This window comes from Akebia trifoliata, chromosome 13 (genome assembly GCF_017979445.1).
Source record: "Akebia trifoliata isolate Shusen 1 chromosome 13, ASM1797944v1, whole genome shotgun sequence".
Lineage (NCBI taxonomy): Eukaryota > Viridiplantae > Streptophyta > Magnoliopsida > Ranunculales > Lardizabalaceae > Akebia > Akebia trifoliata.
In genome coordinates this window covers 27,683,653-27,700,270 of record NC_141387.1, presented here as the reverse complement: position 1 = coordinate 27,700,270, position 16,618 = coordinate 27,683,653, and the positions used below count along the sequence as shown (strand labels likewise).

The 16,618-nt window shown below is 32.5% G+C and overlaps 1 protein-coding gene across 2 annotated transcripts; it reads right to left on the bottom strand.

The window, feature by feature from the left end:
- Positions 1-12,130: 12,130 nt before the first annotated feature.
- Positions 12,131-16,511, bottom strand: LOC147388182 (serine/threonine-protein kinase SRK2A-like). Of its 2 annotated transcripts, XM_086421473.1 has the most exons (9): positions 16,504-16,511; positions 16,304-16,372; positions 16,122-16,158; positions 15,606-15,680; positions 15,412-15,513; positions 15,163-15,216; positions 14,979-15,071; positions 13,488-13,625; positions 12,131-12,419 (listed from the first exon to the last, which is right to left on the bottom strand). In XM_086421473.1, the coding sequence occupies exons 3-9, from the start codon at positions 16,137-16,139 to the stop codon at positions 12,330-12,332; spliced, it is 570 nt and encodes a 189-aa protein (XP_086277599.1). In that variant the 5' UTR covers positions 16,140-16,158; positions 16,304-16,372; positions 16,504-16,511; the 3' UTR covers positions 12,131-12,329. The 2 variants fall into 2 exon arrangements, with proteins under 2 accessions (XP_086277599.1, XP_086277600.1); XM_086421474.1 differs by lacking the exon at positions 13,488-13,625 and having other exon boundaries at positions 12,134-12,419.
- Positions 16,512-16,618: the final 107 nt, after the last annotated feature.

Genomic DNA, 16,618 nt, shown 5'->3' with positions numbered 1-16,618 from the left:
TTTTTTGGTAGAAATTTAACATACAACTAGATCTAATCCAATTGGAATTTGTTCAAAATAGTTTTTAAAAAGGGAGATCCATCTATCCTAAGTTGGCCTACTATTTTGGATTTGTTCAGTTTTTCAACAGTCTAATTAGTTGACACATTGATAGAAATCATTATGAAAACTAGATCAATTTGATGCCAAATGGAGTGATGTTTTATTAGGATAAAATGACTTCCATATGATTATTTAAAAAAAATTTCAATCCATTTGCATTTCTTAGGTGGGAGAAACAACCCCAAGAAGGTGTTGTTGATAACTATTTGTCGGCATTGAGACGTGTGTTCTTAAGGTTATATTTCCTGAAAGAATGCATATTTGGAACTAATATTTTGTAGGTAGAAATTTAACTTCTAGATAATTCTTCTCCAATTACAATCAAATCAAAAGCTTGTCTAAAGAGAGATAACAATCCATCATAAGTTGACCTACAATTTTGTCTTTATCCACTATTTTTAACAACATAATCTCGTTGATGTGAGAAATGTTTTATTTAGTATTAATTCAAGAAAAAAAGAAATATTTTGAATTGAGAAGGGTATTTAAGATTTTGGTGCCCCTGAAACACTAACACAAAGTCCCATGTCAAATTTCGAGGTACTAGGTGGCACCTCGAAATTTTAGCATGATTTCCTCTGTTTGTGTTAGTATTCCAATGTACTCAAATACCTGCTTCACTTGATAAGCAATATATATAATATCTTGTATATATATACAAAATAGAATAATAATGAAAGTCTAAATATATCTAACAACGTAAGGTACATTAGAGTGTGGAAGAAGTAATTCATATACAGGATTACATAAAAACTACTCTCTAATAAAATCCTAATGCTCAATCAAATTTATAATATAACTTGGATGAAATTGACGCTTCTAATGGTTATAGCCCCAATACTTACCATGTAAAGGATTCTAGTCGTTTATCTAAACTACCAGATAATCCTTTTTAACACTGCTCTACACCGCCCCATCAAATGTAAAACCTGAAACTAAAAAAAATGAAAAGGAAAGGGTGAGTAACAATGATTATCCAGTAAGGAAACAAACAATTCCTGTCAATAACCTCATTTTAGCATGAATGAGTAAGCATTCTAGATTATTTTAATACATGCAAAGTTTTATAGAATGAACTACGAGTAATTGATTCACATAGCTGGGGATGAGCAATTAAATAATTAAAAATTCACATTACGCCAATCAGCAGTTCTTACTATAACATTTTATTTTTACACGAATCTACATAATAAAATTGAAACAATAAACATACTTTTCATTTTATAATCTGTTTAAGTTATAGATTATTTTAAAATAAGAACAAATAAAAACTTTGACAAGCAAGGGTCAAATCACAGAGACAACATTAGTCTGGTATTCTTTTTTACTTTAAATCCAATTCAAGTTTACGCAAACGATTTAAAAATAGTTTTTGAGATAAATTATCTAAAAGAAAATACTAAAATCAAAGACTTAAAAATGCTATGGAGAAGTGTATATCAGTCGAGTCCACCTTCATAAGTTTTATCAATGATTTTATGATCCTCTATTAATCTCGATCTACTAAACAAAATTAATGTTTGTGGATTGAAAAATTAAACAATTATTTTAGAAAAGATATTGAAAGTATGTGATTAATATATTAAGCCAAGATTATGGGATCGATATTAATTATTCTCTGTGAAGCATGATTAATCTTAACTTATCAAGAAATGAACCATCAAAATTGAGAAACAATCAATATGAAATCCAATGATATTCATTTAAAACTATCACAATAAATAATTATGCATTATTATGAGAATAGTAAAAATATTGATAAAAACTTGCTCTAGCTTTCTTAATCGATCAAACGGAGAATTTAGCCGATAATCATTACAATAACAATAAAGTAAAATAAGATAAACATGATATGAAAAATAAAAAGGAGATGAGAGAAAGATGAATTTTTTTATTGCTTCTTGAACTTCGAAACCGGCTAGGGTTCTTCGATTACAACTCCTTCTTAGCAAAAGCTAAAAACAAAAATAGAAAAGAAAACTACTATTATTCTAATCTCTAGATGATTTCTAACTTTAGTTTGGTCTCCTATTTATAGAGACTAGATTAGGGTTTCTAAGAGAATTAGGATTTTAAAAACCTTTTGTGATTACATAAATTCATAAAGCTTATTTCATTACGAATGATTTTCAATCGCCACTCTTCAGTAAATTTTTCAAGATTTGACTTACTACTTTGACCGTGCCACCCTAATCAACTTGGGCCCACAAGACTTTGGTCTTGATCAGTTGACTATTCCTGGGTTCTTGATCGAATGAATGCTTCAAATCTTCTGAATTATTCCCAAAAATTTATGATCTTTTCCTAGTACACAAAAATAACAGCAATTAATTCTAAAATACATTATTTAATTAAAATTCAGGATTAATATAGTCTAGCTATGCATTATGTCTAATACGAGAATTTAATATGCAATTTATTCGTAAATTCCAAGCAATAAGGGCTTTGAAAATCACTTTTTAGACCCTGATCATAATCTAAAACAAGGCAACAGATACATAATACACAATGGTAGAGTAGTGGAATTAAAGAGTTGTGATTCTATGACTGGATCACTCCCAATGGAGACATTATGTTCTAATAATAAAGTATTATTTCGTGATTTTGTGGCTGGTCGATGCATTACCACATTTACGAGACTATTTATCCAGTTCAAGTTAGTCGTTTGACGTGACCGTAAGCAATGGGTATCTTTTTGACATGTCAAGATGTTTGATTATTATAGACTGTTAGTGATTATTAACAAATCATCTTCATCTATGCCTATTAAGTGTGCATATGAATCCTACTATACATCCCTACTCGTATACGACCACTTTTACATTACGAGTTCGCTAAAAAGATAAAAAAAAACCCGGATTCTAGTTGTGACTCCACTCTCATATACGTTCAACATCACGTATGAGCTTGGTTGTCCCTACAGTACATCCTAAGATAGTAAATCACTCAGGATGATATGACAGACTATCCCTTCAAGTATTTACAAACTCTTTAACAATTCACAAAATAGCTACATATATATTATTCTTTGAAAATAAATAAGAAATTAACATTACAGAGTTGAGAATGCATATTCAGTTTCCTACCATGCAATTGTGGCCTACCAACTTAAAATAAATAATAATGCATAACGCATAATCGTAAATAAACATACAACCGAAAGTAACTTACCCCTATATATCTATTCATTTACCCACACATAACACAACTAAAGAAAATTGTAGACGTCTATAATAATCCAGTGAAATGTCTTGCCCATGTATAATTTGTTATAAAACACAATTAAACTCATCAAACACATATTTTTCATATGAATTTGAAATAAATGATGAAATTTCTACGTTTTAAAATAAAATCAAAATATTTATAACAATTCGAAATGCATTTTTGAAATCTACAATTATTAGTAAGAATCATAAGGCCTTACAACTCTCTAGTAGTTAGAATTGAAGAACGTGTGCAAAAATTGAGATGAACAGTGTAGAAATTGAGGTAGATTTGATATAGAGACAACAAATTTTTGAATCAGACCTGATGGTTTCGAAGATATCGACGACAAAGTTCTTTTTCCCTTTTATAACAGATGACGGTTTGACCTCTAAATCGATGAAATCGGATATTGAAAGGTCGAAACCCTTGTATCTTATACGATTGACTTTCAATGAATTACGAATAAAGATAAGAGAAAAACAAAAAGGGGGCAGGATTTATAGAGTTCGACATCATGGACGTTTTTCCCTTCTTCGTTGAGTATTTATGGAGTCCCGTTTGTGATGAATCGGAAGAACAAAGTTGGTTGAAACCAACGCTTAAAAACTGTATGACTGCCTACTATTGATGGGTTTGGAGAAGATGAAATGAAATAAAAACTTTAAAAAAGTATAATTAGGATGGGTTTGTTTTTAAGTAGTATAGTTAGGATTTCTTTTATTTTAATTTTAGACTTCCACGTAGACGTTAGTTTCCATTCTTTCTTTCAATTTGAACTTACCAAAAATAGGTACAAGGGTTGAAAATTTTCAAGAATTTTCTCATAAAATTTATTTTCTACTTTGAAATTTTCCTAAAAAATTTATTTTCTTGGGATTTTCCAAGGAAGAAACTTTATTTTCTTGGAAAAATTCCACTTAAAAATCCTCAAACCCTAATCTCTTTCTCTTATTTTCTAAGCCAACTCTTTAACTAAACCAATCAACCAGCGCTATTAAGACTAAAGACTGGTCAGCAATTAGTAATTGAGCAGTAGAGACAGATATTATGGCCTCTATTATGGAGAAAAAGGCACGTACAAGTATGCGGGCTACTCACAATTTAGATGCAGATTAAGATATCTTTCTTTCTTAGTTTTTATTAGGTATGATTTCTTTTATGCAAAACTATTTCAGACATTATCATTATTATCTCTAAATCTTTTTAAACCAATTGTAATAATATTTTGCATATTAATGCCCAGTTTCAGGTATGATTTAACATTTCTCTATTTCCTTACTATTTTTATATTGAGGACAATATTTCATTTAGGTTTGGGGGTATGAGGTTAGTTCACAATTGCCTTGTTAATTTATTTTCAAGTTTTCAAAAAAAAATCAAAATCAAAAAAATATTTAATACTTTTGAAATATTTTCTTCATTATCTTTGTATGTACTAATTATATATGAATTTCAAATGTCAAGCTCATATCCTAATTTTTGATCATGCATTTTTTTTATTCCTCATCAAGAAAATTAAAGATTACTTTGAAAATTCATGACACATTTGATTGAATAAAAATAAGATTTTATAGAACACGAGTCGACCCTTTCTTTTGTTCAGAGTGTTAGGAAAAATTGAGTCTAGTGAACTATGACCTCATTTTATTTTGATTGGATGGTTAGAAAAAAATAGAATTGGAGTTAGTATGACTTGGATAACAACCATAGGATTAGACTGGGCACTTTGAAAAGGGCTACCAATTTTTTGAGAAAGAACACCAAAAAATGGTGATGTGTGAAAAAGTTGAGAAATAAAAAATAGAAAGATGAGAAAAAGATCAAAGTAAAGCAAAAAAACTAGATTGAAAAAGTGCAAAAAAAAAGAGTTTAATGAGACTAAATAGTTTCAGTAGGGTGAAAGCCGTCAATGGTAAAAACGTGAGTAAGATAGAATATCACAGATAAAACTCCTTAGAAGTATTAAAATGAACATTAACATCTTTTACAATCCCATATATAATGCTTAGTTTCAAGTCAGAACTTACCATTCTTAGCTGTTAAGAGGTGAAATCTTATTTATATAAAGATGTTTTTTAGAAGAAAAATAAGAAAGTTACACATGCACTCAAGTTATTCTTAAAAATTTTTAAAGTGAGGAATGAAAACTAGAACTTTGCTCAAACATAAAAGACCTTTGACTAACTTGTGAAATATTGTTATGTTCGCCTTAAATACTTTAACTTTGACTTTGATATTTTTATAAAGTGTTGGAATTTTGTGGGTATATTCACTGCAATCATCACGAGTCAAATTTGTCCATTAGGGATTTAAAGGCTTGCTACATTCACTAAATGCAATCGTGTAACCTACGAAAGTGGTTTGTAATTTAGTTTTTATTTTATTTTTGTTCGAAATTAGTAAAATTTATGTTTAGGGGTGTGATCAAGGTCTAGAAAGTGGTTTCTATAGCCCTAATTAGGGATTTTAGGGATTAATTGCACAATGTCTTTTAGTTGATGTTTTCCTTCTTCCTACCAACTCACTCAGTCTTTTACGAGATTTTGGGTTGATGCTTACCTTAGAGTTTCAATATGTTAAGCAAACATCAAGGGACTTCTTGTTATATATAACCCTGGGCTGACAAGCCTTCAATATTGTCTCTAAAAATCAAACAACCTTTTCACCAATCAATGTTGCATGAGCATTGATATGACAAGTCGAGAAACTTTCAATGAGGGTTGCATATTTTTTGAGACGCTCAAAACTTATCAAGACGGAAATTTTATCAAAAAGTAAAGGTTTCAAAGTAGATAAGGCAAAAGAAAAACAAAAGGAGGAAATATTGTAGATATGTTATCAACAGAAAAAGGATGTTTTGTAATTTTAAGAAGTTCAACTTCTAAAAATAAGTGGTGATAATATGACTCCCCCACATGGCATACTCAATCGACTCCCCTGGTGTGGGGTGTGCTAGAAGTATAGACATTATGCCTCGGGATACACAACAGTACATCCCCATAAAATTTTCTAGTTATGTATCCCGATAAAAGGAAAACTATGGTTCTAGCACACCCCATGTCAGGGGAATCGATTGAGTATGCCATGTGGGGTAGTCAAATTTTCGCGACTCTTTAAAAATATCGTAAAGGGAACTCTATGATGCTATAAATAGAAGGGGGCAACTTTGGTTTGGGAGAGCTTGGTTTTTAAAAAGAGAAAAGGTAATTCTGTAAAAATTTTCATATAGTTTCAGGTTGAAGGAGTTTCTTCATTTATCTCTTGTTCAATAAATTTGAGCCATATCTAAGTTGGTGAGTTTCTAATTTCTAATTTATATATCCAATTTAAAGTTTTGGAACTTAACTGTAGTGTAGATACATACAATTGTGAGTCCAATTTCAACTTTCTTGTGAATCAAGTTTAAGATAGTTAAATCCCAACTGGGATGAACCACCTCTCCACTTGTGAGATTTGATCATTGATCTATTATCTTTGTGGTGGAAACAAGACATAGAATTATCAGCAATGTCTCCCTCCATTGTCCCAAGATGTCCCAAAATCAAATTCTTGCCTTGAATTTGTCCTGGATCAAATAGGTATATTGGAGGTAGAGCAACTAGCAAGCTTAACTGCTGAAGAAAATTAAGTAAACCAATTATGTGAGGCTCGTTCGTGAACATATAAAGATTTGCAAAGAAGATAAAACCAAGTTCTGTTCTTAGGAAGAAAACCCAGGGGAAGAGTAATGAGTTAGGAAAGTATTTGTTGGTAAAGTTCTAAAAATGAAACTATTTGTTGGCAAAGTTTTGTTTGCAAAACCATGAGTCATTGTCTAGTCATCTAGTGTGTTGAAGATCAAGGTTGAAAGGTTCAAGCACGGTGCACAAAGATTTTCAAACCATTCGATTCCATGAATTAGCATAGTAAGTCACCTAGAGACCACATTACTATAGGTGATTAGAAATGAATTTAACTATGAAAATTCAAAATTGGTATTGATTTGAAAATTAAAAGTTATATTTTTCAGATACTATCGCTCGATCAACCTTAAGGATCTGAGATTGAAATGAGTTTAAAAAGATTTATTGGTGAAATTTTTTTGATTGATCGAAGCGTGTTAAAAACCAATTGATGGACTTCTTTGTCTGATCGATCGATGAACAATGTTTCAGCTCTTTTAAAAACTCTGAATTTTTCTATAAATTGGACTACTAGATCTACGTTTTATACACAAACTTTTCCAGAGAGATAAAACACGAAATTGATCAACTCTAAGACTTTGAGAAAGTTAAAGCTTGAAGTTGTAAAGTTTTAAGATCTTAAAGATGATGGAATATTGGGTAGAAATATCAAGGGTATGGTTTTCTTCAAAATGTTGAAGCTAATGGATTGAAGACGACAACCTAGGTAAAATATTTTGTTGAATCCACGTTCACACTGACGATTAAACCATGCTTGTTTAACAAAGATAATGTTATTATGATAGAGAAAGAATGATAGAATGAGCTGGCTCTCTTTTCCAAAATAGAGTAGTATGTAAAGCTTCCACCATTGCAAATTAATTGTAAGGAGTAAATACTAATTATTTTTTCTTGCATTAATTGAAGATAGGCCAAATAAGGAATTTCGTTAAGGTTATAATATATAAGTTAACTAACATTCCTTCCCTTCTACTAAGGTACTTTAACAGCCCAAACTATCATGTATTCTACTAGGATTGGGAGAGAGAGAGAGAGAGAGAGAGAACCTGAGGGTTCATGCCAACATGAAATGTTAGGACCAACGATTTGAGAAGCATTGTAAAATCACAACTAGGAATATATCTCAAACCTAAAATAATACAAGAGAAATAATACAAACAAGAATGTTTCATATTCCTGGAAGATGAATAAAATTCAGTCACAATCCATTATGTGCTTCAATGGCCTAGTTTGTATAGAAAAGTTGATCATGAAATTTTGCTAAATTTAGAGGATGTGTGAATGATTTGGTAGTTAATGTCAAAAGATTTATAAGTCGTCAAATCTCCCTTGTAGTCATCCTTTTTACTTACGCATCTCAGTAAGAATTATAAAGTGCAATGAACCTCAACAATTCAATTATACGAAATCAAGATAATTGAACAGTATAAACATAGAGGCTCAATGTCAAATATTGCGTGAACTAATGAAAATTTAGCGACAAATAATTAATAAATATTTATTCCATTTAAAGCTAATCTAGGAAGTTGTTAATATCTAACAAGAGAACCCCACGATCATAGATGATTACGTGGTAAAATTTTAAAATGTTAGTCATTGTGAAACTCGAGGATCCGATGATTTAAGGTCCAAAGAAGCAATCTTAAAATGGAAGATAGCAATGGCTTGATGTTATGTCACGCTGCATGAGGTGTATGCATGTCCTGTGGATGAGCTTAGGAAAAGAGGATTTTAGCCTCGCATCTAGTTATTCATGTGGAAAATATAATATGTCATCGATTTGTTGAGTTTAACTTTACTATATGGGCAAAGTTTATTTAGTGCCATTTGTTGGCATTCATTTTAGATCAAACCAAAACACCTAAATGTGGGGATTCATAATTAAAAACTAATGGGGTTACAAAAGTTAATCTGAAGCATCTTTTCTACGTCTAACGCCCCTGGTACATAATAGGTGAATTCTGGTTGGCTCAAAATGCAGAGCTATTTCGACTATTTCGAGACAAAAGAAAATTCAAAAATCTTTCTTGACTACATGATATGAATGCCCTGATCAAGCCCAAACATCCTTTGATCATGATTTTTCCCTGATTTAGGTTTTCCACATAAATCTTGTTTTGTGGTTGATTTTTCTCGTTTATTTGTTTCTAGTTCGTTCCTCTCCATTATCTTCTATTAACGGGAAGTACTAAAGCTTTCGTTTTTTGTTAGCCTGAAGGAATCCTTGTGGCCACGTTCCATCACATAAGAAAAATATGAATGAATAAGAAAAATAGTAAGATTTTGAAGAGAGTTTCTATTTATTTCTTAATTTGACCTTTTACTATGAGGAATCAATTCAATGCACCTCCAAGATTTTGATTAGAGTATCCCATAGCTTAGAAGTGCACTGAGTTGACTCATATATGAGATTCTTGTTTATTAAATCCAATAAGGATTCTGCCTTGAGTAAATTAACTCTGTTTTTAGTCATGTGCTACATATGAATATTGGCTTAGTACCTTTGGGAAGCATCGAGTTGACACACCATTTTTCATGCACGTGGCACTAAGAGAAATGATTTTTCTTCTTCCAAATTTTTTTGCTAATCGACTCACTATTTTTGTGCATGTGACACTAAAAGAAATGATTTTTCTTCTTCCAAAATTTAGTGGGAGTCAAGTTATTGTTTTTTTGTGTGCGTGGTACTAAAAAATGATTTTTCTTCTCCCGAAATTTGGCATGAGTTGACTCACTGATTTTCTTGCATGTGGTACTAAAAAGTGATTTTTTTTTGCAAAATAGGGTATGTGAGTCAACTCACTTATTTTGTGCATTCAAATTCAATTAATCTCCAAATAGATTTATCGATATTTGCCATGTGGAACTTGCCAAAATTAATTGGAAATATGGCTTTTTTCAAGATTCCTAAAATTCACATATGAAAATATTATTTCTTTTTTTAATTTGAGAAAATCATAGCCATGAGATTGAATTGGTTGACATAGCATAAGATGGTGAGACCTGGACCATAGTTTGACCCTAATCTTCTTCCGTCAACCTTAGGTTAATTTTGGATCGTAGTAGAGACCGACCACCTCAATCAAGCAAGTTCTGTGTTTAATACCTTCTGAAACTTGTAACTCAACCTTTGCCAATTTCTTTTACCCGTAGAACCACCCAAATCCATTTGGAGTCAATTTTATGAGTCCTAGAACTTTACCTAAGTGGTGACTCCCTGATCCCCTAAAATTCCCCCAATGATCTATACTTTTTATTTAATGAAAAAAGTGTTGAGGGGCATTCAAGACTTTGAGAAACTTAAGGCCAAAGTTATAAGTCAATGATGGTTTTAGATCAGAACTTCCTATACTCCTCTTCAAGATTAAGATCTATCACATATTTTCATTCAATTTTCATAACCCACAAACATTATAAGATTTTTTTTTTATTGAACCTCATGGGCCGAAGATGGGTATTGTTAAGAATAATCAAGGACCTATTCTAGCAGTTGAGGTTGGAGGATTGAAAATAAAGTCGTAAAGTTTTAAGATCTTAAAGATGATGATAGTTTTGGGTAGAAATATCAAGGGTACGGTTTTCTTCAAAGGGTTGAAACTAATGGATTGAAGATGAAGACCATCAAACCTTGCTTATCTAGCAAAAATGCAGTTATTATGGGAGAGAAAGAAAGATAGAATGACTTGGCTCTCTATCCAAAATAGACTACCAGCAATGCAAATTAATTGTTAGGAGTAATTATTAATTATTTTTTTCTCCATAAATTGAAGATATGCCAAATAAGGAATTTCTTTAAGGTTATAATATATAAGTTAATTAACATTCCTTCTCATCTACTAAGGTACTTCAACAATGCATCAACCATGGTATCCTTCAACCCAGATTATGTATTCTACCAGGCATGATAGGAAGATGATACAACATGGCATCAACCATGGTATCCTTCAACCCAGACTATCTCGTATCCTATTAGGCATGGCAAGAGGTATGTAGTCAAGAACCAAAATAATACATCTGCTTCAAGATCTCTCTTTCCAACATCTTCCACCCTCATTTGTCTCTCATGTTCACAACCTTGGAGACTCCATCTCAACTTGATAATTCCTGTGTGCATCACAAACATGGAGAAGTTAGAGAAAGTTAAGACTTCAATTTAATTTAAAGTTGAATCGGAACAAATTTAATCATTTGAACCAACTCGCTAACTCATCTTGATCTTAAATTCAAGAAGTCCAATTGGAATGTCAACAGAGTTACATATTATATTTAATAACAATTCGTTTATAGCAAGGACCATGTAAAGACTGGACCGAGGTTCTCATTTCAGCCATGTATGTTGGTCAAATGACATGTCAGCCCTAAAGATTTCATGATTGAGATTATGTTTAAAAAAAAATTAAATTTTTTTCCTTACCAAGTCTTTTCTTTCAAAATAAATGGCTAATGATCTCCCATATTGAAAAAATAAATCCAATAATAAGTAATTTTTTTTTACTCAAACTCGAATAAATAAACATCTGAGTCAAGTCCAATTATAAAATACACAAACACACACACACACACACACACACACACACATATATATATATCGAGAGAGAGAGAGAGAGAGAGAGAAAGAGAGAGAACTTGAGGGGCCATGCCAACATGAAATGCCAAGACCAACGATCTAATAAGCGGTGTACAACCACAACCAGGGATATAGCTCACACTACAACAAATATGGCAATTAGGAACAGTTTATAACGGTTCCTAAGCCAATATGAAACGGTTTATAGACCGTCTCTAATCGAGGCGTTGTTAATGAATTTAAATGGCTGGAAGCCGTTCTAGATCTCAGGATTTGGAATAGTTAAAAACTGTTCCAAAACTCAGAATTTGGAAAGGATAAAAACCATTCCAAATCTGTGTTCATATACCAATACACACTAACCGAATAATATCTTAGACATCAGATTTTCTAAGACTGATGTCCTAAGTTTGAGACTTTAGACATCGGTTACAAACCAATATCTAAAATTGTCGTAACTGATATCTAAACTTTTAAAAAAAAAATTTAATTTTGAATTTTGAATTTTGAATTTTGAATTTTGAAATTTTCTTACGCACCTGTTACCCACGGTCAAAATAGACTGAAATAGAAAACATCAAAGTTCTCTATCACATTAATTTATACACAAAAAGAGTTACAATGAGTCATAATTTACAAATCTAAAATTACAATGCATCGATAAACCCTTCACAATCGTTACACAAGCGCAAGTACCTACAAGGAAACAATGCCATCACTCCCATCCCTCCCTATCTTCTTTGAGATCCCCACAATGCCCGCAACTGTCAATAAAAGAATTCTTTCGTGTCACCACATTGCATACTCTCACGATGAGCTTCCGCACCTTCAAAAGAATGTCTGACAAGCAACTGCTCCTGATTAACCAAAGAACAAAGGACTATAAGGTGAGAAACGTTCATGTCCACTGTTCAGCTCCAAAGGCAGTCCTATCAGAAGCATAATTAAATTGAATACAAATAAAAGTACCTAAGATAAATGACCCAAAGTCCGTGTTGACAACAAAAAATCAAATTTTAGTTGATGTGATCATTTTTTCAACATTACCAAGTGAGGACACATTCTTGCAAGAGCGGACAGTCATTTGATATGTCCAGCCTAAGAAATCTTCTAGTTCAAAAAATTGCATTTCATGAATGACTGCAACCTATAATGATGTTGCATATGTGTGTGCGTGGGTATTCTAGAATATAGATTGATTTACAGGTCATTAGCCACAAGAGCTGTTCATGGTTTAGCATTGCAGAGCACATCTGTGATACTTCTACAATTTGTGGAGGCTACTAAATGTTCAATTTAGAGTATATGAAGTAAAATAGATAAATTGTGTGATAGAACCAGGTAGCATTGCATACTACAAGGCCTAGTATGGAAACTTAAATTCCACCAAAATATTTGCTTAAATTTTTACTGCTTCAGAATTTTCAAGAAGTATAAAAAACTTTCTAGGCTTCCAAATAGGGCATAAAGAGGATTATAGTGGATCCTATTAATAAAAAGGACAAATGTCTTGGATAGTCAAGCCTTCATGTTCCAGGCCATACTTTCTTGCTTCCAAGGAGCTAAATGCTGTAATGAAGATAATTTCACAAGTATAGAATAGTCTTACATTCAGAAATTTTCCATATGAATTAAAGAGAAAGAAATCAAATTCTACCCTACAGTTCGCAGGATGATGTTTGGGAGAGTTATAAATGTCCAAAGTTCACCAACTCTAAAACTTGCAAATTCTACCTGCCCACAAAATTAGGATTCTCAATAAAAATAAGATCACTGACCGTTGAAGGGTTGGTATAAAAAATCCTCGAGATGAGGTTGTGACAATCAGGAGATATATGAACATAGTCTGGAATTGAATATTGAACGTTCAAAATTCTTCACATGAGACAGAATTGTTTTTAAGTCAATTAATTCACTTGACCTACCCTATGTTGCAATAATAAGGTCCAATCACAAACTTGTATTGTCTTCTTGAAGTTTCTGGGCTCTGCAGGATCCTCAAAAGGGTATGCGCCCATCAGCATGACATAAAAGGTTACACCACAAGACCAGACGTCAGGTCTCTGAATCACCACGTTATATTATAGCGACAAGTTAGCAGAACGAAATTTTGAATTGTAACACTTCTGTGTCATGAGTTACACTACAAGATTAAAGACCCGCCATTTGGTTGGCATGATATACTAAAACAACCAATAAGAGCCTCATCTAATAGAAAATATGGATATTGAGCGTCTTATCAAGTTTCCGGTGGGTCGTGAGAAGAGTTTCCACCATTAGCTATATTTGTGGATGTCAATGCATGTTGTGGTACACAATGCGAAAAAAAAACCCAAATTTGACGCCCTGGGCCGTCAAATTTCATAAAATTCGACAAACCAAAGGGTCGAATTGGCATCGAATTTTTCATTGTCAAATTTTATTTTTCGACAGGTCGAAACTGTCAAATTAATGAAGGAAGGGAGAAATTTGACGCTCTAAGCCGTCAAATTTGGGAACATCAAGAATTTCGATGGTCCTAGACTGTCAAAATTCAGTTTTTAAAATTCGTGGGTCTTTACCTGTCAAATTTTTGTATCGAATTTTTCAGTTTTCACGCAGTGGTAGAAACTTAGATAAGGGTATCTTGATTGGCGTCAAGGAAAGGAATCACATGGTATTTGAACTATGGAGCATTTTTTTTGTAAGAGGTATTTATTAGCAACTCAGGCTTTATGTTTTTCTGGAGCCAGTGACTTTCTTTGAAGACGTTTTCTTTGGGTGGGAATCCTTATGTCAAGATCATGATCAGCTTGTTCTTTTTACGTTTTTTTAGGAGGTCAAGCTAACCTCCTTAGCTTGTGTTTCTTTCTTTCTTTCAATAATATACATATATAAGTTAGTGAAATGGAGTGGTCTTCACTAGCATCTCCTCCTTGGAGTGCCTTTCTCAACTTACCTTTCCATCATATTCCTTCTTGAGTAAAACTTCTTGGGCAATGTATGTAGGGGTTCCGACAGTAGATTTTGGTTGTGACTGTAGCACTGATGACTGAGAAAAGCAACTAAGTTTTAAAAAAATAACTGCATATGTAAGATGATACTAGGTAGCTTAAATAAACCGAGGAGATATCTGTGTTGAAACTCACTGATATTTTGCATAAACTTGGAGTCCAAGCGAGTAGAATTCTATCAAACAAAAAGATTTCAATTATGACTTTGGTTGGTTGACAGCATGTAAAATTCTGTAGGTATTTTCGTGTAAAAGGAAAATTATTTTAATTATGCCTTTGTACATGTGTATAATTATTTTTTGCAGCATAGATGGATGCAAACTAATATAAAATTTGTAATCTCAACTCCCAAAGTTAAGTATCATATAAGACTCATAAATACTAACACCAAAACGATAAAATAATGTAAAGGAAAACATATACCTTGGAGTACTCAAAATCGCATATTTTCAAATGAGGAGCCGGGTTTCCATCCAATAGTGTATTTTCCAACTTCAAGTCACGGTGACACACTTGCTTCATGAAGAAACACAACATAAAGAAACTAGGTCACATCCCTAGGGGTAGACCAAGAATAAAATTTCAAAACAGAAACTAGTTTAAATACCATTGAATGACAATAACTGACTCCTGATATAAGTTGTCGGAAGAAGAAGCGGGCCTGCAGTAAAAACCAAGATCAAGAAAATTGAATTGGTGTGCAGGTGTTTGGTAAGAGAAGAAGTCAATGGACTAGATTTATTTTTTCCCCTTTTTTTTAGAGGTAAGTTGGACTTGAACCCACGACCTCAAAGTTGATTTACAAGGTGTCAAACCAACTGAGCTATGGGTAGGCTCAATGGACTAGATTCATCACCTCATCCTCACTGAAGCGGCCTGCATTGCATATACGCTCAAAGAGCTCTCCACCAGATGCATATTCCATCACAATAGCCAGATGGATCGGTGTTAATATTACCTAGGGTAAGATTTACAGCAAAAAATAAGGCAAATTAGACTATCATTCTTCTTGAAACAAATACTATTATGATAAAAAAAAATTAAACCGACCTCTTTGAACCTAACAATGTTGGGGTGTCTCAGTGACCTGTGGTTAATAATCTCCCTTTGTACATTTTCATCTATCTGTTACACATAATAACAAAATGAGGAAGCCAGATATGCCTCAATAGTTTCACTTACTACATTCAATTAAAATCAATCTGATATTAAAACTGACATTGATTCAAGTCAAAATATGCTGAAAGAATCCTGTAATAAAACTAATAGGCCTGGACTGATAACAATGCCTCCAAATTGCCAGCCTTGTCAATCTATTGTTATGAAGTTATCCATTTTGGATTGCTTTTTAATTCAATGAAATTATAGCATATTAATTTGTTACCAAAAGAAAAACGCAATCAAATTTCTACAATTCAATAGAAAAATTAATACAATCCCAATTTACCAATTTGTGACCCAAAGCATAACAGAGATTTTTAGATCTAAGAAATTAAAAATAACATATTTTTCAAATTACAGAGGGGTCTAACAGATGTCCCTTATAATTCTCGTATAGTAACATACCTTTCCAAATGTAATCATTTGATAATGTAGCTCATACCTGTGATTACATGATATATTAAATTAGTAAAACATATATGGAGTTAAAACCGTTCATGTTGTTCTCAGCTTTGCTAATTTATATGTAAATGCTGTAAATGCAGTTTGCAATTAACGCAAATAATTTAAAAGATTTATGGGTTTACAATGTCCGTTGATCAAGTGTGCACAACCGTGGCCAAAGATATTTCTGGATGGACTCTAGCACTGGGTACCTATACAAGGATTATAAGATTAGCATGTTTCATATAATGGAAACTTTTGTCGTTTTTTTTTTTTTTGTAACTTTGCCGATTCAGTATATTGTGTATGTTTGTATGGAATGCAACATGTTTATGTGACTTACTTTGCTTTGTCGGGGGGGGGGGGGGGGGGGGGGGGGGATCCCTTAACCATTCAAGGTCAATTTTGTCATGTTCTAATACATCGGTGAGGAAATCCTGCAGAGAATACAAATACAT